The 21999-nt window shown below is 41.2% G+C and overlaps 1 protein-coding gene across 2 annotated transcripts in view; it reads right to left on the reverse strand.

Annotated features, from left to right (window-relative positions):
• Positions 1 to 1073: 1073 nt before the first annotated feature.
• pip5k1ca (phosphatidylinositol-4-phosphate 5-kinase, type I, gamma a) overlaps positions 1074 to 21999 on the reverse strand; it is a 47689-nt gene continuing 26763 nt past the window's right edge. The window contains exons 8-18 of one of the 2 annotated variants that reach the window (XR_015762654.1): positions 21676 to 21884; positions 20794 to 20877; positions 20550 to 20598; positions 18889 to 18973; positions 17889 to 18050; positions 17149 to 17290; positions 15885 to 15917; positions 15556 to 15675; positions 11596 to 11842; positions 5019 to 5154; positions 1074 to 3060 (exon numbers count right to left, since the gene is read on the reverse strand). Coding sequence is in view for 1 of the 2 variants with exons in the window: in XM_014986963.2 (XP_014842449.2) it covers positions 5152 to 5154; positions 11596 to 11842; positions 15556 to 15675; positions 15885 to 15917; positions 17149 to 17290; positions 17889 to 18050; positions 18889 to 18973; positions 20550 to 20598; positions 20794 to 20877; positions 21676 to 21884 (1134 nt within the window). In the remaining variant the exon portion in view is untranslated. Of the gene's footprint in view, positions 5155 to 11595; positions 11843 to 15555; positions 15676 to 15884; positions 15918 to 17148; positions 17291 to 17888; positions 18051 to 18888; positions 18974 to 20549; positions 20599 to 20793; positions 20878 to 21675; positions 21885 to 21999 lie in introns of both variants that reach the window. The other variant, XM_014986963.2, reaches the window with a different exon arrangement.

The following is a 21999-nucleotide window of genomic DNA, read 5'->3' on the forward strand; positions in this document are numbered from 1 at the left end:
ATGTACATTTAATCTAACAGTCCAACTTACATGACATGACACATAATTTTTTTTAAAAATTTGAACATTCACAATTCCCTCACACCCCCACAAACAAGCCTGAAAGTGTGGCAGGCATATGTTCTTAGTGTCCTTTTAATCTGATACCCGGAAATAAAACTCAGTGGAACCAACTGCCTTTGGTCTGTCTGTATGTAATTTCATCTCACCATAAGTAAAAGCTATTGTGGAATAATCAGCTGAGACTAAATTTAGCTTCTGCTCTACATGAAAAACACAGTATGTGAGGAAAACTAATATAGCACACCAACCCTTGCAAATTCATTCTGAGGAAATATTTTCTTCAGCAAGTACAAGGAAGCCGGTCAGTGTTGACAGGATTATTTTAAATGGAGCTAAATATAGGGCAATTCATGAAGGAAACGTATCTGAGGCTGAAGAAGACTTGAGACTGGGACAAAGGTTCACTTCAAATGGTTCAAATCAAAGCATCATATTTAAAATGGTTAAGTCAGAGACGCATGCGACTTGCACACTTGAATTATAGCAAAAAGTTAGTTCCAAGAGGCATTGACTTTTGGGATAGGTTGCAGCTGAGTAGAAGCACACACACTTTTCATACCTTTCAGAAGTTCACAAGTATACGGCACTTTCACATAAAATCCCATTCAATTAAGTTTGGGGTAATGTAAAAAAGTTAAATTTTAAACTATTTTATTTTTATTTGTATGAGTGCTGCTAGATGTTGTTGTAATTACATTTTTCTATAATTTCTGCTGGAATAAAGAAAATCTAAATATTTTCAAGCATGCCAATGATTGTTGAAGACACAAATGCAAGATAACAAATCCAATACCGAGCATGTGTCTGCTTTCGCTGCTTTTAATGCCACTATTTTTACCTTTATACTTCATACACTATTTTCATATGACTACATCCCTCTTTAAAACTTCTGCTTTAAGCACCAGAACTAACAATACTCCATCACTAAGTAGTATTTATGAACAAACCACCTATTGTGACTACGAGCGAATTATTTCCCTCAGGAATAAACGCACAACATCTTCTCCATGGACAATTCATAGAACTGCTTTATTTCATATTCATTCTGATTGAGTCCAAACACACACACAGCCATCTATTTACTCCCATATATAAATAGATGAATGTACACAGATATACATAAAATACACTTTTCTGATATGCATATTTATTTGTGAAATCATGCTATGTCTTCTGCAACGGACTCTCCCTATCGGACGAGGGCACACGGCGATTTGAGAACACAAACACGACACGGCTTGAACAGTTGGAAGAATCCCTATTCGATTTGCATGTACGATAAAAACCCACAAGTCTTTCAGTTTCAGAAATCATACAAAGGAACAGCTGTGGGTTTTACGCGCCGTAGATGTACAGCAGCTGCATCTTGACAGACACACTGAAGAATGTGGTTTAAATTATGTAGATTGCAGCCATGCAATCGCTTCTTACCCAGCAGCAAAAATAAAACCAAATAAAAATAAGATTCTCCGATTCAAATGGAAAATATATTTGTATATCTTTATATATGTATTTATAGATTTATGTACATATTCTCAAGAAAACAGCAATGAGGAAGGAAAAAAGTAAATAAATACAGGAATACAGGTGGAAAAAAAAGATATATAAAATAAACAATAGACCCACGTGTAAAACTTTCAGATAAGGCAAAAAGAAAAAAACAAACAGACTGTACAAAAATAAAAAAAATGCTGCTGTGGTCTTCATGTGACGAACAGCAAACTGATAACAACTGGCCACTGCACATCAGGAGAACAAACGGATTTCTGTTTTGCATCGCAGACGTCGACGGGTCCTCCTTTACGCTCACGAGCGCATGTAGAAACCGGCTGAAGGAAGGAAGTCGCTCTTGAGTTTGCAAAAATGTTTTTAAGTTGAAACCCAAAGATGTGAAGCACAGACCCTACAGCAGACACTAACATTTAAAATGATACACACACGCACGCAGAGTCGTAAGATAAATGTCAGCATCTGTGTGAGAGAGAGAGCGAAAAAAAACAAAAACATCTACAAGTGCATCTCAGTAAATCGGAACATTACGGATCATTTATTTCAGTAAGCTGTGACTTTCCTGTTGTAAATGGGTTCATTACACACACAGTGATGTATTTCATGTGTTTATTTGTGGTAATTTTGATCATTATGGGTTTCAGCTAATGAAAACTCAAAGTTCAAACTCAAGTTATGTATGACGAAAAAAGAAAAATAAAGCATTTGATGCCCAAACGAACAGCTTCTACATGCATTGTGTAGTGTATGAATGAAATGCAAAGGTTTTCTTTGCAAAAGTTACTGCATCAATGCGGCGTGGCATGGAAGCTATCAACCCCTGGCTCTGCGGATGTGTGATGGAAGCCTTTCACAAAGGCCTTCAGGTCATCTGCTTTATTGAATCTTGTGTCTCTTCTGTCAGAATTTAGAGAAGCTGGATTTTTGTTTTTTCTGCAAACCATAACCTTCAAATTTAAACAGAAAAATACACATTTGAAGTACATTTCAAAATGTACCAAAAAACCCCCCAAACTTTTTGACAGTGTTCTGATTTACTGAGATGCAGCTGTATGACTTCTGCGTAATGTGGTGCGTGTTTTACTTGGCCTCTACCACTGGTTCATCGCTCAGGTCCCCGTATTAAGTGCAAACAAAGTTTAGCTCATTCACAAACTGCGTCAACACGGCAATGTAGTGCGTTCATCCAAATATACAGATAACAGCTACGATATTGACTGCAAACACTACAACTGATAGTCTACAACTACAAAACGTCGAAACCGTTCACTCGGTGGGTTTCTGATGCGAGGAGGGGATTGCTAAGAGGAAACATGTCACTGATATTTACCCCCCCGTCATCCACCGTTCGAACTCTGAGTCCTTTTTTTTTTTTTGTTCATTTGTCCAAAAGGTGGGGCTCCAACTGGAAGACACTGCAATGGAGTTTTAAAAAAAATCCTCTCTCATGACAATGTCTGTAGCTTCCATGTGGCGAGTGACGTTCAGCTGTGTGGAAGAAAAATCCCCGTTTGTTTCAACTCACTGAAAGATGTACCAACTGCATTTAAATGGCTAAAATCAAAGCTCTTTGGGTGCATTTAAGAAAGCTTTTTGTAAAGGAACCCCCCCCCGGACTATTGGGCGAGTCCTAAAGTGGAACACACTTAAAGAAAGATATGGAGAAACTAATATAAATTACATCTATTGTGTAAATTCACAAAGACTTTTAGCTAAACCTCCCATTTTGCTCCTTCTCTTATAAACTACGCTGCATATTTTTCCTCTTCTAGGAATGTGCGAATGACAGAAATGTGCTGCCGATGGTTTTCGATGCAGAGCCCTGCAGGTTTTCTCACTGAATTCTCTCAAATCTGTTCCGAGTTTACACCATTTTAACCCCGCCGCAACATTTGGAGCTAAAGAGGCTCTCAGCCGAAGAGCTCGGCCGGACAGGAGGGTGCGGTCGACCTAAGAGCCGTTTCGCTCAGAAACCTTTCATCGTGTGACGACGCACTTACGCAGTTCGCCATTTGGAGATGGTTGTTTTCTTTGTTTGATCTAATGAGGACTTTTTTTTTTTTGGCAGTGCCTTGGCAAAAGTATGTACACTGAGGTTGAAGATTAAATTGCACACAGATGGACCTTGTTTACATGTTAGTTGAACAACTGATTACGCAGAGCTGGACTCGTATGCACGCCACGATTTCCAGACTGTTATTCGAACGATGTTTTCTAAATCATGTATCAATTTATCTTCCACTGCACAATATGCAACAGACATATATCAAATACCATCCAAGTAAAAATGTTTTCGGTTGTTAAGACACAATGTGAGGGAAAAAACTGCAGTCAAATGGATCTCTGCAGGCTCTGGTGGTTATATTAGGACAGGTCTAATCTTTGACAGAAACTGTGGTTTAATTCCCATCCCTTGCCAAAGTAGGAACCTGCATTGGCAAAGCTGGTCGGTTGGTTTTCCATAGTAATCGCTCTAGTTAGATTGATTGTGGTTCTAATGTTTCATTTTATTTTATTTTATTTATTCAGTCACATATTTTTCTGTCGTTTGGTCTCAAACTATTTTTCTTCCTTCTCTATTTCCATTTTTGTCAAATGTTACATTCAAGAAAACTGATCGTTTTTCTCTTTTTAGAAGTGCGTCGTATGTCCTGCAACCTAAAAATGTAACACTGCAGGTGCAAAACCCGTTGAGCCGTCCGTTAGAGGACGAGTTAGGTTTTGTCGCCCTAATAAGCAAAATTAATCAAGGAGCCAAGCTGGCTCTTTAGAGTGCAGAGGTCGCTGAGCCGTCCATAAAATAACCTTTAATTATGGGTTTGAAGCGTCCTCCGGCAGGCGCAAAATTAAAATGCGAAACGCTGAAATGGCCCCGGAGCCTCGGACATAAAATCCATGGTGACATTGCTGGAAGGAGCAAATCTGTTAAGACCCAACAATGTTGACTCAAATGTAAAAGTGGTGCTTGAAGAGAGCACTTCTTAAAGGTGAACCTCTGAAATGTGTCACCTGCCTTCTTCACACTTGTCTTTACAAAAAAAACTGTGCCTGACTCATTAGCTGTCTTGTACACCGCGGATGCCCAAACGCATCAGGGCGTAGGAGTACGGATATGTAAACAAAGTAGGTTTCGTGTGTTTCCAAAACCTCCCGGCCTCTGTGGATTCAGTGAGAAAATCTGTTTAAAGTCTGTTCAGAGGGGCTGATTCAGAAGTGGTGTTGCATGTATGTCAAACATATACTACTACAGCCTTTCACAGACTATGTCACACATATACAGAGAGATAAATCCTTAAATCGATATAATAAATTTCATCTGTCGAGGGTGAAAGGCAGGGACGGTTGGACATCAGTGAAGTCATCACTGTCAGGTGTTATTTTTTTTTTTCTTTGTTTTTCCTCACTCCTCAGGTGTTCATGTCACTTTTTCCTCCGGATATGCTTACAATCCTGCTGCACGCAGAGATCGTGCTTCTGCTGTTGCGGTCTGGACCTCAGACTGATGAGTCTTCTCTTCTGAGACGTTCACTCCCCTCTTTCTCTCTCCCTCCGTCTCTCTCTCCACCACAGAAACAGGGTTTACTGCAGGAGACAGACAGAGACATTTGACGTTACTTAAACGAGAGTGGGAGCATAGTCTGATCTGGGAAAAACAAGAGCAAAGAAGTCAAACATTTATAAAACCTAAAGGAAATGGGAGGATAGGAAGGTGAGCGCAGGAGCGGAGTTAAAACAAGGCATGCAGTTTTTTTTTTTTTTTTTCCTTCCTGTGCCAACCTCTGAAACCTTCAGCATTTTAGACCAGAACGTCATGAAAAAGATAAAGTCACGGAGGCTCATAAATCTGTGAAAATTTAATTCAGCTGGTGACTAAAACCAATTTGAATGATCAGTTATTAGTTGGTCAGAAACTCAAAAATCGACATTTTGTGGCCCCAAACTGAAATGCTACAGCATCCCTACAACTAGTGATCGTTTGGTCTTTACTACAATATATGAAAGTTTTAGTAAAACCCTGCTTTACAGTGACTCCGCCCTCCCACATGGAGACACATTGCCCTAAAGACAAATAAGGTATCAGTAGAGATCAGGAAGCAAAACTCTGATCTCTTTTCCTTTACTGTAACTATTGGTTACACTCGATACAATACTGGAAAAAGAAAGAAAACTTTATTATTATTTTTTTTTAAAAGGGACTCAAACGCCTCTAAGCGGCATGTTTAAGAGAAGAAGAAGATGATAAACAACGTTGGGCAGACACACATGATGGCTGACTGTGGACTAAATGACCAGGCAGGCAGGCAGGCTGTGACCATTTCCATCCATTTATTAATGAAAAATGAATGTGGGGACTGGCCTTGCTGGACACATATCAAGCCTATTCTTGAAGCGGAAATTAACCTAGAGAGCTTTTATAACTTTTTAACGAGCCGTCCTCTCCATCACTGTAACTAGTACCTCATTACTGAGCTGGGGGAAATCCCTGGACTTTCATATAAAGAGATTTTTTCTTTTTTAAAGTCTGATGCTCATCACTTACTGTCTCTCTTTCCCAATCCCCATCTGGCAGGGTCTTAGACTCTGAGCCATAGTGTAGCGGAGAGTACACCCAGGTCCTGTCCTCTGGAGGCTGTTTTTACACGCCCACCACAGCAGAGGGGGCCAGAGGGACAGAGGAAAAGGCCACAGGCACAGAGACAAGCAGCGGGGGCAGGCAGGAGAGAAAGACACCGGAGATCACAGGAGAAAAGACAAGACAGGAAATGAAAGATTAGGGATGCATAAAGGAGGAAATGTCCGAGACAAATCAGAGTGTGAATCTGACATGCTGAAAGAGCTAATCCTAAAAAAACAAAACAAAACAAAACATGTCGATATTAATAAGGTTGTTAGAGAGCTAGAGACTTAGAGAGAGAGAGAGAGAGAGATGTAGTAAATGTGTAAATACTAACAAAGTGTGTTTGAATCACATGTCTTTGTGGCTTTTTCCCTAATGGAGGAACACCAGGTTTAGGATGAGCTTCGGCGTCGTGCAAGCAGGCAGTATGAGGAGAGAGGAGGAGGAGATGGGAGGAGCCAGGATGCCGGGACAGTCAGACACAGAAAGCATCCTCAGACAGAGCAAAGCAAGTCAACTGGCGGCTTGTTTTGTTTTTCCCTCCACTCCCCCCAAAAAATCTTCACACACCAGTGACTTTTCCACATTACAACCTCAAACGTATTTATTTATTCCTCGAATATTAACTCAGTGAACCAACACAAAAGTTTTTATATGATTGTGAAGTGGACAGAAGAACTGCTACACGGTTTTCCAACATTTTCAACGACATGAAGTCTGAAAGGTGCCGCATCGCAACTCACTAGAACTCCCTTTCACTTCGTTTTTTTTTTTTAGGGAAAAATGACTCCGCTATGTAAAAAAACAGTTAAATCATGACTGGTGTCCGAAAGAAGCGTATTAGAGACGGGAATATTTTTCAGGAGCCGCGTTTGTGTTTGGGGTGTTATAATTTTTGCGTCATGCAGTGAGAGCCATACAGCTACCTACTAAACAAAAAGAAGCAATGAATAGTTCTTGTCATCACTTTTGTTATCATCATAGTACCGCTAAATCCATCCATCCATTTTCTTTACACCCTTGTCCCTTAGTGGGGTCAGGAGGGGTGCTGGTGCTTCTCCAGCTAATGTTCTGGGCGAGAGGCGGGGTTCACCCTGGACAGGTCGCCAGTCTGTCACAGGGCAACACAGAGACACACAGGACAAACACACACATGCACACACACTCTCACTCTGGAGGCAATTTGGAGAGGCCAATTAACCTGACATGTTTTTGGACTGTGGGAGGAAGCCAGAGTACCCAGAGAAAACCCACGCATGCACAGGGAGAACATGCAAACTCCATGCAGAAGGACAGGGGCCAGGAATTGAACCCAGAACCTTCTTGCTGCAGGGCAACAGCTCTACCAACTGCGCCACTGTGCAGCCCAGTACCACTAAATATTGTGATAAAACTTTAAGTGCATGTCGCCCACAGCTACTGGCTGTACAGAAGTTCATTGAACAGCATCAGAGGAAAGAGGGTTGAACACAAATGTACGCCACACTCGGAGACAAAGAATCCTTGCCACATAAATGCTCAGTTAAATACAATAAAGTTTGTTATTTTATTGTGGCAAATTTTTTAAAACGTCACACTACTGTACATGTGCTGTTTACGGTATGTAAAGTCACACTGAGTCAGGTCTTCTTGTCAGGGAGTCAAATGCACAGGAGGAGTCGCCGTCAGTGAAACAAGCAGATGTGACTCGACTAAGGACAGCAATGAAAAGCCTGTCTTTGGTCTACCTTCCTCCTACTCTTCACTATGAGGGGAGATCAACATCGTCACAAAAACCTCCAGCGGTGTAAAAAGAACAACAAAAAGAAAAAAAATATATGACAAGCAGGTTCTCTAGATAACTTTGTTTCTTGTGAAGCACAGAGGGTCAAACTAGGCTGAGATCAGGGGAGCTACACGGGCGAGGAGGCTACTGGCGCACTTACTGGCCAACACGACTGGCATTTCCTCCTTTGCCTGAAGGGAACGACCACCCAGGTGCTCCCATTGGGAAGCTGAGACGCGTTGGACAAAGACGGAGAGGCAAAAAAAACAAAAAACAAAACAGAAAATAAAGTAAAACAGAAAATGATGCGAAATGAGGTGGTAATGGATGACAGTCCTGATGGTGAGACGTCCCCTGCAGGGATCCATGGGATGAGTCAGTGGAGGGGCGGGTGGGGGAGGGGAGCGGTTCACAACTTCAGCGTCTTTTTATATCCTGCCTTCGTTCATCATCACAGTCTCACTACTTTCGGCGGTGACTCATGAGGACAAACGCATGACTGAGACAGTGAAGACAAAGACGGAGGTCGGTGCAAGAGAAGACGACAAAGAAGTTATCTGAAAGGCAGGGGATGAATGGACGAAGGGTCGAAAGAAGCAGAAATGAATCTGGTGACGGCAAAAATACAGAGAGAACTCAACCTCAAGCTGTTCAGATTAACTCCTTTTTTTGTGATTAATAAATCAAAAAGGTTCTCTCACGGTGATTTGTAGTCAAATGTTCTTTTTTTTTTAATCCATAAGGTAAACATCCTGCTTCAGCACAATTTGAACATAAGGGAAAACTTCAACCTGCAGGGGGAGTTTTTTTTTTTGTTTTGTTTTTGGCAGTGAGCTTCATTACCTCATGGGATATGTTTTAAGAAATGTGCAGCACAATAAGATATAAGACAAGATGACTAAACTGTTTAGGATAAGGCCCATAGCCAGTTGCAACACTCTCTTTTTACATTTTGTCATGGTAAAACCATTAAAAGTGTGGCGTGCATTTGTATTCAGCCACTTTTACTCTGATACCACAAAATTAAATCCGATGCAACCTCTTAACTTCACTTAACTGGTTCAAGCTGGTCTGGGATGGATGTAGAGGTTTGTCGGAGCACATCAGTGAATAAACAGTGACGTTCGATAGTTGTTAAAGCATCATGAAGTGGTTCTGACTTGGGCTGAATCCAAAAGGGCCTCCCAGTTTTCAGATTCAAATTTGTAATTTTGCACATTTACTAACAATCTGTCATTTTCCTTTCACTGTACGGTCACATACTACTTTGTTTTGACCTTTTGCATAAAACGCCAATAAAACGCACTGAAGCTTGTGGTTATAATGTGAAAAAAAGTGGAAAAGGTCACTGGTTCTGATTACTTAGCTGTGCAGTTTGTGTGCTGCGTAAATTGATCCAAGTTCAGTTTCTGCTTTTATTATTGGGGGGTCTGAACTAGAGTTTCTGGAAGATCCGTTGCTGCTTGATCCAGAGCACTTAATGCAGGTAAAAAGAGGATTGTGTGGTTAAACATGAAAAGAGACCAGCAGCAGATAATGGGGTCTAATGTCCTTAAAGAACACTCCTGTCATAAAAATAAACGTGATACTCAGATGTAAAAGACTTACTAAAGCCATTTGGTGCTTAAAATAAACCAAATGTAATAATAAAGAACAAAAATTTCCAGAGCAAATTAGATTTATCGACAAACATATGTCTATGTTCATTTTGTATTTGTTCTTTTGTTATAAAATATCCAGGTTTAGGGCTGCAAATAATTATTTTAGTTATCAGATAAATCATTTGGCACATTCTGCAGATCTTTCATTTGACCATTTAAGCCTTTTTTATTTGCTAAAATGCAATAACATTCCTTTAGTCTACACTTCACCGATTGTAGCAAAGGATGCATCTGCAAAAACAAAAAAAAAAAAAAAAAAAGTCTACTTATCTGTTTATTTTTTGGTTTAATAACTGGGTATCAAAAGGTGAGTAATAAGAGATTTTTTATTTTTGCCTTTTACAGAATTTGAATGAGGTGAAACTAAAAATGTAGTTCTGGGTTGAGCATATTTACAGATAAAGAAAGGTTTTTCATCTTAAATGCAAAATGCACACATTTGACACAGTTTTGCTTAAATGTCTACTCTGACTGTGTCGTTCTTTCAGCAAATAGCCTTTAGTTAACGATCAATTAATTATTAATCACGATTAATCGCGATTAATCGTTTCAGCCCTATGCAGGTTGAATATATATGAATGAGACATGCTTTCTTGTGATGGGCTGACGCTGCTCCCCAGAAGCCCCTTCAGAGCAGAAGCCCTCAGCTTGTCTCAGAGTGGCTATACTTCAGTATCACTTTGCTTCTTGCAGAAAACAAACTCCCCGCCGCCGCGCACGCAGGGAGCCTCTCTTCGCTCCTCCTTCTGAAACACGAGCCGGCCGAGAGCGCTGTTAAGTAACCGAGGAGCTCGTTGACTAACCTGCCTGTCATTAAGCTCTCTCGTTGACACATTAGGGGGTGTTTGATTCCTGACGGGGGACAGCCAGCGGGAGTTCAGGTCGGGCAGGAACGTTCCTCGTCAATCTCACAAATACTTTTCAGATCACAACCACAGACTGTGATGCAATTTCTCGCAATATTCCACAGAAAAAAAGGGCGTTGATGACAAAGCCACATATTTTACATTTTTGGCTGAAGAAAAGCATCCCCACAGGATGATGCTGCCACCTCCATGTTTTGGTGTTTTCTGGGTGATATGCTGCAGTGCTTTTTTTTTTTTTTCCCTAACACACATACTGTTTTTTTATGACACTGTTTGTCCTCTAACAATCCTCTGAGACCTTCAAAGACATAATTCAATTAAACACAGCTGGACCCTAAGTACCTAATTAGGTGATTCCTGAGCAGACTTGGTTCCACCTGGCTTTATTTATGGGTGTCAGAGTAAAGAAGTCCACAGCACACTGCAGTTTTCTGTTTTTAATATATTAGATCAAATTAGATCCAAACAAATTACAAATGTAACCTGACGAAATGTAAAGGTTGCGGATACTTTTGCAGGGTCTCCCAGCTGAGTTTTAGGATGCGTTACTGCCTGCCAGTGCAGATCTGTCTAAAGAAAGCCTGTTGCTTTAACAGGAACAGACATGAACACCGAACATGTCCAGAATGCTTCATCTGGTAATCGACTATAATCTGATGAATTTACTGCTGCAGCCTTGTTGAAAATCACTTTAGGGAGGAGCAGGAAAGGAGTCATTCACATGCTGTTATCACAATCTAGGACAGCTCAGATAAAAGAGCTGAACAGTTTGTTCAGAGAAAACCTGGGGAAAACACTTCCTTCCTTGCTAAAAGGAGGATGAGAAAACTTATCTCACTCTCAAATCTGAAGCTGCCAAACTGCATCGTTTGTGGGTTTTCTAACATTTCTCTTAGTACAGAAAGTAAATTAACTTAACACAGCAAACAAGAGCTCAGCACACATTTATTCCCATACCGGGCTGAACCTCCACAGCTCCTCTCAGTGCCTCTGTGGGACGGCATCACGCAGCTCGGTCAGTAAAAATGACTCGCATCGTTCACATGATGATAAGCTGATCAACCAAAAATAGAAAAAAAAAAAAAAAATGACGGAAGCTGATTTCCAACTTACGAAGTAGATATCTGAGACCGGCACGTCATCGTCATCGTCGACCGAAGCCTGGCTGGTGCAGCCCGATCCGGACAACTGGCTGGCCCCGTCGGGCTCCACCACCACCACCTCGGGCCTGGGCGGGGCTTCCTCGGCCGGCTCTGGTGGAGACGGAGCGGCGGCAGGGGCGGTGGAGGACGCCGCCTCCGCCGCCGGACAGGTCGAGGGCGCTGTGGCCTCTTCTGAGTCGACCGCGGCTTGGGGCTCGCTGCAGTGAGATTAGATGATCTAAATTAATCCCGCTGCATCTCAGTGAATCAAAATCTCACCAGAAAGTTGGTTTGATTAATTCAGTTCAGTTTTTTTTTTTTTTTAGAAAAGATCATTTCAGTTATCTTTGATGCGCTAATAAAGTCTTGACAGTTTATGAGCTGAATCCCATTTGGGAATATTTAAAAATTGAAGTTACAAAAACTGTAAATTAAATTAAATTATTCTCAACACGCTCTTATTCCCAGTTTCTTCCACAAGGAGCGTCAGTCACAAAAAATATTGCTAAAGAGCCCGACTCTGTATCAAAACTAAAAAAAAAAATAGAAAGTTTAGTGGAAGGAAAAAGTATAACAGAAAAAGGAAATAACAGTTTGTGGGTTGAAGTCGATTTGGGGATACTCAAAAGACAGACGAAGTCAGCGCTTCAGGGCCGGCACACACAGATGTATCCATGTATTTAGGCTACAACTATCAGATTCCTTTGGCTAAGCCATTTCCAAAGCAGAGATAACGTCTCAGAATTCTGAGAAGAGATGGACCGGGCTGATTCTCAGAGGTCCAACGTCCTGTTTCACATGGAAGTACATAATATTCTACATTTCTGAGAATATTATGGGATTTTAATAATCACTAAAATAAACAGATGTGAACAACAGGAACATATCCCTGTGTGTACGGAATCTTCATAACAATCGATTTTAAACTACTTTTAATTATGTAATTTATTAAAATGCATGTGCATGCGCCCTCTCTGACAGGTAAAATTTTGGATTTAGAAGACGACAATAAAAAGTAAGGAGCACTTAGGATTTTTAAGCTGCTTCTTTTGCCATTTCTCTGCACCTCTCTTCATGTCTCTCTTCTTCTTCTTCTTATTTAAATCTACTTGGATACAGACACAAGCCGTCAGCCGTTGCTGACATTAAGAGCTCCTTTCTTTTAAAAGAGCAGGAGAACAAGCCGTTAAAGGAAAACCGCCGCCGACTAAAGCTCAGCAGCTGTGTGTGTGTGTGTGTGTGTGTGTGTGTGTGTGTGTGTGTGTGTGTGTGTGTGGTGTTTGCGTCGTAGATGTGTAAGCTCATAGATCTGCCAGCTGGCTGCTCGCTGCCACGATCCTTTATTGTTCCCGGCCAGATCATCAACTATTAGGGAGGATTTAGGCGGTCCCGCTCCGGTTTCTCGCTTTCTGCGTTGTAGTTTAGTTGCATCGGGGAGACACGGCGACAGCAGGACAGTAAATCGAGAAGAAGAAGAAAAAAAACCAAGCAAGAAACAAAAACAACGACTTGGAATCTCAAAGAGGAAATTGATTGGCTGAGCGAATGACCGAGACAGGCTGATGGTTGCCATGCAGAGAGACTCCTTTAAACCTGATCTCATCCCGCTTTCTCTCCTTTCTGCTGTCTCTTCTTCTCATTGCACCTGTTTCTCGACTTTCTTTGACTCTTACTCTTTTAATCAATCACGCCATTCCCTTTCCTTCACCTCTTCTCACATCCATCTCTCTTTTTTTTTTCCCTCCAGCCCTCCAGGCCATACGTCTAGCCACTGCCTTCTCGGCATCAAACCTGATTATTCAGTTGGTTTCACTTGAGCACAACTCTTACACCCCGCCTGACCCAGCTCAGAAATACAGCCGAACCTGCTTCTGTTTCCCTTTCATCTTATTAACTCCTTGTGTGTGTTTTTTAAATATGAGCTGGCTTAAAGGTAAAACTAAACATAGAGATGCACCGATAGATCAGCAAGAGATTTAAATCGGTTTTCCTTTGATCTGTAATCAGCAGGTCAATTAACAAAAAACCCCCCAGATCCTTCTTTTTCTAATAATTGCTAAATGGATCAGTACTAATGCTGCGTTCCAGTTCTGCTAGAGAATGGGAAATTCTGACTTCCTAGTCGTAAAAAAAAATCAACTGAATCGCCCCAGGTTACGACTCGAAAGGCCCGACTTCTTGTTTTAATACGGCCGCTCCTCGCCTCAGCAGAAGTAAGCTGTTGTTGAAACAATGTTATTCCATAAGACGCACGTCTAAAACTCATGCTACATGTAGCGCCTGCAGCTCCAAGCCGAACAAATTAAAAGTGGTGTTTGTGTGTAGAAAATAAAGCTTAAAATGATGTTTCTTAGCCAGCTCCTTAACTAGAGTGTTATTACTTAGGGTTTGACGTCAAATCCAGGTAACTTCCCAGGTAACTGGAACGCAGCGTAAGAACCACCATGTTGATCAGAAGATAATCGATACACACTTTCATGCACATTACTGAGCTCATTAAACGTCAAATAAAAGTTATGGACACATACTTTGCTGCATAAATTAAGATACTTATGTAAATCCATTATTTTCTGCTACGTTTAATTCTTAGAATTAAAAAAAAAAAGTTGGCCTAAGTCTCAATCAGAGCTCAAAGAAAACCTGATCCCTATTACAATCCAATATCTAAATTGAAATGATTAAAAAAAGGTCATCTCGGCTACATGGGAGCAGCTTCCCTCAGGCCTCCTGACCCACTGTCCTACTTCTGCAGCCCAGTACAAATAGAGCATGTGGCCCCCCTCCTTCTCACCCTCACCAAAAAAAATATCGGGGCCTCCGTCAGCCAGAGTCTGATCCAAACAAAACAAACGCACTCTGACGCACATTTGCATGCATGTGTGCTCTTCCCTCACAACCCAATTACAGTAGAAGCCCCGCACAGCACCTGCAGCACGTTATCCGCTGAGAACAATGGACTCCTCACTCTAATAAACAAGCGGGCTAAGCAGATTAGAGATGCACATGTGCGACAGGTGTGTTAATCCAGCAGCTGTCGGCTCCGGGTGAAACTCTGAGCCACAAAGAGTGATTGATTGAGCTTTTATTTATCACTGTTTGCAAAGTTTCAGAGCAATGTCATCAGATGGTCTCTGCTAAACAAGGCTTCCCTTTGTTTATTTATTTATTTATTTTTTTTGCATCAACTTTAACTCGTAGGTCTTCTGTGACATCAGAGCTTTGAGGTTTCTGCGCCAAACGCTCCAGGTAGGTGTGGAGTAACCGAATCAACATTTTTCCAAGAGGAATGGTCAAAGATCTCATCCTCCGTATGAACCAGCCATGAAAAACATTTAAGTGTTACTCTCTTAGTGAAAAGAGGGGATTGTATGAAGCATCGGGGGTCATTAGGGAATGAAATAGCCATTGATTTTACAAAATCAAACAAAAAAATTATCCTATTTTCTCCTATTATTTTCTTTCTACATTTTTTTTTCTAAGTTTGTCAGTATAAATTCTTGCGCCTGCAGTAGGAGAAAGACATATTTTTTGAAGCGTTTTAAATTGTTTTCTATTGTTTTACCAGAGGTGCCAGTAAGTGTGGAGGGAGCAGAAACAACAACAAAAAAAATTCATCAGGTGGCGCTGTTCTCATGAATGCCATCAGTATTTTTTGCAGTAAGCAGATTGTAATCGGATAGCAAATAAATAAATAAATAAAATAAATAAAATGGATGTTTGCTTTAGACATCCATTTTTTAAGGAAAACAATTAAGGGAACAACCATGATTAAGTGAAACAAAAAGGTTTAAAAAAAATAAGCTTGTAAAATTTTTTCCATTGCTACAGACAACGCAGTACGTTTTTAACGCTTGGTTTGTTTTATTGTTTCTAATACTGAACACAGTAAGTGTCAATACAGCGTCAGACCATCGTGGTCTGCGTCGCTCACCTGGCGTCAGGCGAGTGCTGCGGGGCGGAGATGGTCGGCTCGCTGTCGTGTCTCTTCAGCTCCACCTCCACCGTGATGGTCTGCTGGTCCTCCTCGCGCACACGCAGCTCCTCCTGGGTCCTGAGCGCACGCAGGACAACACAGGAAATGAGACATGCACACAGATAAACACACGCAGCCACGTCTTGGCAACGGGGAAACGGGGAGCACCCTCGTAAACACACAGGCGCTCACATTTTCTCTGCACCTCTCCACCCACCGCACCCAGACACGTTTAACGCTGTGAAAACACGCGGCGCCAAAAAGCGCTCCGGCTTCGTAAAACTCACCTTCCGTCGTGGCTGAGAGACTGGGTGTGCCTCCTGAGGACAGACAAAACACTGTGAGCACGGGATTTAGAGGAAAACTAAAGCAGCTGGCTGGAGCGTAGAACTAGAAAATAAAAACACTTTACCAAGCTGATGATCTTAGCAGATTTCTTCCATCTCTTCTTTTTTTTTTTAATCATTACATAAATGTTTCAGGTCATCAATCAAAGATAACTTGAGTAAATAAAACAAGTGCATTTGAAACGATGATTTTATTAATAGCTGGCCCAGCCTTCTTCAAGGCTTTTTTAGCATTAGCTCTCCCATTAAGCTCCTAGCAAGAAAACTAATGTTGCTGTGAATCATTTTGCCTTCCTACGTTTGATAATGACTTAGTTAATGGTTCGCTGGAGTCCCAAAGCCACAGAAATGGGTTTGTGTCCGTTTCCAGACTGACAGATGTCAAAGTTGGTTTCTCAGCTTTCTGTGAATTTCTTTAGATTGCAGCAGAGTTTGTTCTTTTAGCCTACTTCATGTTGACTGGCAGGCTCTAGCAAAGCCATTTGCTGTTTCTACAGGTCAGGCAATGATGAATGAAATCACAGCTCATTCATTATAATAAAAAGTTGGTTTGGACAGCTTATTTCACATATTAAATAAAAATGCTTTTGTTTTTTCTTTTTTTGCTTTTATATATGACAAAAAAAGGAGCAAAAATGGGAAATCTATGAGGGAGTAAACTTTTCCAAAGCACTGTGGTCACATTAGAAACTGCTGACATCACAACATACAGTTAAAAAGGTCAGTCTAAAGGACTTCAAATGACCTTTTAATATAAAAGAGGAAACAGCTTAGCAGGAGAATAAAGCAGAGTACATTTCTCTACCTCGTTCATTTTAAATCTATGAAATAGAAATTTGTTCTCTGTCTGAAAGAGATTCATTTTGATAAACTATTACGGAGAAAAAGCAGCGAAAGTGTCTTTGACAATCCAAAATAAATATAATATTTGACACCTCTGGGGCTCAGTATTTCATAAATCTTTTACGCACAAACACCTGATTAAATGTTTGAAGTAAATCGACTTATTTACAAGTTTCAGTTGTTTAGTAGTTTTCCGATGCTTCTTCAGTCTGTGACTTTACTATCTACAAATTCAACCAAATCGATATCAGAGCATGTATCAATCAATGATTAAAATCTGCATGGACTCTGTGGGTACTGTGAAATCATTTGATCTACAACCAAACGTGTCTGGCTGGTGTTGCCGTCCGCCAGTGTGTACCTGTAGCGCGGATGCTCTGCCGTGTCAGACGGAGATCTTTCGGGGATGGACAAAGACGTTGTGGACGAAAGAGTGGTGGCGATCGACGCCGTGGTGGCCTCCTCAAACGACGGGGGAGTACACGGAAGAAGATCCGGTCGACCTGGTAGAGAAACGACACGGCTTGACGTACTGCGCTAAAAGCTTTTCTTCTCCAAAATCACAACTACAAACCAAAAATGGTAATTGTTCTGAAATCAATGGACGTGATTGCAGCGTTTCATTAAAGAAAAACATATTTGTCCACGTAAAGTGTCTGTTGAAATGTTCCACAGTCATGAAACTGTGGAACATAAAAAAAGACATTTTAAACACAAACTCTGAAATGTATTTTATCATCAAACTATTAGCAACATCCCTGACCCCTTTTATGTAAGGGAGCAGGTTGCTTTTTCCACTTTTAATTTTCCTGCACCAAACTACCTGCTTTCAGCAGGCGGTATTTGTTTTTTTTTCTTTTTTCCAACTTAACCTGCCTAACGGTAAAACCTCTGATCTTAGAGAATATGAAGCTATTTGTTTTAAAAATACTGCACAAATATTGGACAATTTTACTAAAAATGCAGTCGTAATATATTATATTAAAACTTGGGCAAACGGCGCTGGTGCAGAAAGAAGATATTTGCCCGGTAGTTATTTTAGGAGCAGGTGTGCTCAGCACTCACAAATGTCTTCGTGAGTATCGCAGGCACAACATTCACCTTCGTCCTCCAGCGTTGGGAAGCTGCGGGCTCCTCTCAGGTCGTAGATGTTCTCGTCCCTCTCAGTGGCGAGCTGGCTGGCGGACCACGCCGCACCAGGACCGGCGCATTTAGGCACCGACAACGACACGCGGCCCTTCTTAGACGGAGAGGACTTCAGAGCTGAGGCAAAAGGCGCACAGAAAAGCAATCGGGACGCATTAAATGATTTGTGATACGAAAAAAAAAAAACATCATCGCTGAGGTCTACATAAGCTAATATGACTAAAGTATTAGCCCGAAGTTAGCAAAAAAAAAAAAAAAGACTCCAACAGCTCAGAAAAACATCTTCTCTTTAAGTTGTGATAAAAACTTAAAATACCAACAATACACTGTAAAAACACACAAAACTCTCTCCCACTCCGAGTTTGGCTCAGAGTGGGAGAGAGTGGGAGGGAAGACCGATGAGTCGGTTTTCTTCATTTTGCAGAGATTTTACAAAATCTCTGCAAAACAATTATTTTTGTTCAATTTCTAGTGCAGCTGAAATAGGACAAAACTAACTTACAACTTTTCAGCAAGAAATAGGAGCTTATCTCATGTCAACAATTCCATAATATTGATGAGAAAAATGCTACTTGCACTGGCAGATTATTTCACTTACAACATGGAAAAATGTCTTATAAGTGAAATAATCTGCTCATAAGATAAGCTTCTATTTCCTGCTGAAAAGTTACTTTTAGATTAGATTTGACTTATTTCATACGTACTGCAATATTTCCACTAGAAACTAGACCAAAAACACTTGGTAAGATTTTGTGCTTTTGTAGTGTAGAGGGATCAAAATGACATTTTTCCCCTTTACATTAAGCAGCGCCTCTCAAGGCTTTCACCTTCTGCATCAGATGTTCATATTAAGACACGGCAGGATTAAAAATAAAAAATAGCATGAGAAATCTGTGTGTTTCTGTGGGTCTTCCCGCACTCAGCTCCATCTGTCTGGGTGATGAAGTGAACTCACATGAGCTCTTCTTGAACACCGTGCTGCTCATGAACTTGAAGAACCTGTCGGCGTAGAAACCCGGTCGGTGGACCGACACGGTGTCCTGAGGGAGAGATGGGGAGAGTTTATGAGACAAATGGTGCGTTAATAAAGTGATCAGGTCCAGATTAAACCGCCTGTTTGTCCCTCTCCGTGTCCCATTTCGGTAATTTTTTCCCTCCGGGTCAAGCTGCTCTCCCCGAGCATCGCACACGGACACGTCTGCCACGGACGCTCCGAGACACCGTCAGACGAGGCAACAGACACTCTGCTTCATTATTTATGTATCAGCCCAGTGGGATAACACTGCCAACAGACTGACAGATGACACTCGGTGTTTGGTTTAGAGTAACAGAGCACAGAAGGAGACCGAAGGAGACGGAGGAAGCGAGCAGAGAGAGAGAGAGAGAGAGAGAGAGAGAATCCGCGTTATCGGGTTTCTGCTTCAGCATCACTTTTACACAGCATGAGTAACGTCTTTTCCCACATTCATCAGCCGCGTGTAATATGAAGAAAGTCTGGAGCATTCATCATAGTGACGCAGAGGGAGGCGGCTTGCTCTCCTACACGCGTCTTGTGAATTAGAGTGGCTCAGAGTGGGAGAGAGTGGGAGGGAAGACCGATGAGTCGGTTTGATCTCGAGCGCAGACTCGGGAGTGATGTAGAGCCTAAACCCGAGGGTTGGACGACAAGCAGAACATGAACACACGGGAAAACAAAATAGTCTGCCATCAAACTCATCTGCATGACTTGAACTACACGGTACACGTATTCAAAATTAACAGAGTTTCATTAAACGGACTCTGCAAAAACACAAAATCTCAGCATTTGTCTAATTTCTAGAGAAATTAGACAAAACTAACTTATAAGTAGCTTTTCAGCGAGATAAAAGGACCTTATTTTAAGTCAATCTGTCCTCAATGTTAATGAAAAAAAAACAACTAATTATACTAATTATGTCATTTATAATGTGGGAAAATGTCGTCTTGTTGTAAGTGAAGAAATCTACCAGTGGAACTAGTAATTTATCTTACTGTAAAGATAATCCTAACTTAGCTTTCTCTTATTTCAAGTGTCCTAAAATATTTCCACATAAAACTAAACCAAAAGTACTTAAACTTTGTGTTTCTGCAATAGAGAGTTTGTTTTTTTTAGGTTGTTTTTAAGGGTTGCTAATCATTATTTGTGTCAATATCCACAGTTTTTTAGACCCATATTTCCAGACTTCTCGGTCCTCTTGGGATATTTTTAATGTATAAAGCTGAGTAGTAATTTCCATTGGACATCATTTACAGAGATCAGCCATAAAATCGCTATCAGTAACATTAGGTGCATCTAACACGTTCATTTCAGTTAATTAATCACACAAATTGATTTTAATAGGCTAAAAATAATTAAAGTTAATTCATTTAATAAATCCTGAGCCGGAACATTTGTATTTTGTTGTATTTGTATTTGACGCCCTCGCAATGTCCGTAACTGGTTAAGAAAGCCGCTTCTTGGTTTACTAGGGGGTTCATTTTTGTTTCGGGAAAAACAATGTGATGGGATGCTTGAAAACAACATTGCTGTGTGCAAATTGTGCAAAAGGAGTTGGTGTATCTGACACATAAACGTCTGTGAGGACCTTATAAACTCACCCCATCATGAACCAAAGCCTTCCACGTGTGCTCCAGTTTCTTTATTAGCCTGGAGAAACAAAGCAGAGCAGAGGTTAGATGATGTTAAGCAGGTCTAATATGGGAAACTCACAAGCAAGCACTGAACATACAACGAGCCTGCAGGCCGAATGCAGTAAATGCGTGGCGTAAAGCGATCGCGTCTGAGAAAAGTCGGGGTAAGGCTCACTGATTTACGATTCAACTCGATTTCAAGGAGGGTCACCTGTAGGATTGTAGAATATCGATGATCCCGATGTAGAGAAGAAGCCTTTCTCCTTTTCCATTTACCGCTGGAATGCCACCCATCCTGGAATCAGACAGGAAGCAAGGCGGAAATGAAACGTCCCGTTGTTAAAAGCGTGAAAACAGATCTTGGTGGCGGTCAGACTGAGCGGCAGCCTCGGCTCTGTCAGTCTGCGTCAGGGCAGCTGCGGTACGCCTTGGTGCTCCCAAATCGGCTTTTAACTGCTGCGTTAAAACCCGGCTGAACGCAGCAAGTGCTTTCAAACGAAGGCTGGCCTACATCCTGGTTTGTACTGCTGAGAACAGACTGAATATATTTTTGCTGGATGCCTTTCAATTAACAAGGAAAAAGTACAAAAAAAAAAACATTTGAAGTTTTGGAGCTGCAATCTCTTTCCAACAAAAATATTGGTCTAATTACAGTAGATCATGCTACTTCCGTTTTATTTTTTGTTGAGTGGGTCATTTTTTGTTTGTTTTGTTTTGAATTTGGTGATTTTAGTTTTTAAAAATTCTTTCTTTGGCTCACGAATACTTTTGAACTGATGATTTGCGAGGACGGCTCTGTAATTAGTTTGTCATAAAAATTTTAACCTGTAACAAAAACAAATTAATTATCTCCTTTTCACGCAGGAAATCACAGTCTTGATACCAACGCTCTACTTTATCTCTAGCACTGATGATAGAAAATGAAACTCAACTTTGCATTGTTCATTTTTTAAAAATCATATAAAAAGACACAATTCCACAAGGTTTTCAGATTTTTCTTTTTGTTTTTAAACTATGGTTTTCTGATACCCTGGTATTTCAGAGTGCAAAGACGGCCATTTTGTCAGTGCGCCGGTCAGCCGGTTAAACTCACGTGTCGTCAGTGTCGATGGACCCTCCGCAGGCGGCGCCGCCCTGGATGGACTCCATGGCGGTGGAGTAGAGCGCCTTCTGCTGGGCCACGGGCCTCTTCTCGTCGCTGCCGCCCTGTGACCCCTCCATCTGCCTCTCCCTCTCCGCCTGGTCCATGTTGTGGACCCCGAGCAGCAAGCTGTAGTCCATGATCTTAAAGCTTTCCAGCACCTGAGCACAGAACAAATACGGACACATTTAAACGCGCAGCAGCTCACAAATATGCGACACCTAAACCTGAATAAAGGAATTGGGAAATAAAAAATAAAATAAAAAATTATTATAA

Source organism: Poecilia mexicana, unplaced genomic scaffold, assembly GCF_051168715.1.
Source record: "Poecilia mexicana isolate PSO_F unplaced genomic scaffold, ASM5116871v1 scaffold_4, whole genome shotgun sequence".
Classification (NCBI taxonomy): domain Eukaryota; kingdom Metazoa; phylum Chordata; class Actinopteri; order Cyprinodontiformes; family Poeciliidae; genus Poecilia; species Poecilia mexicana.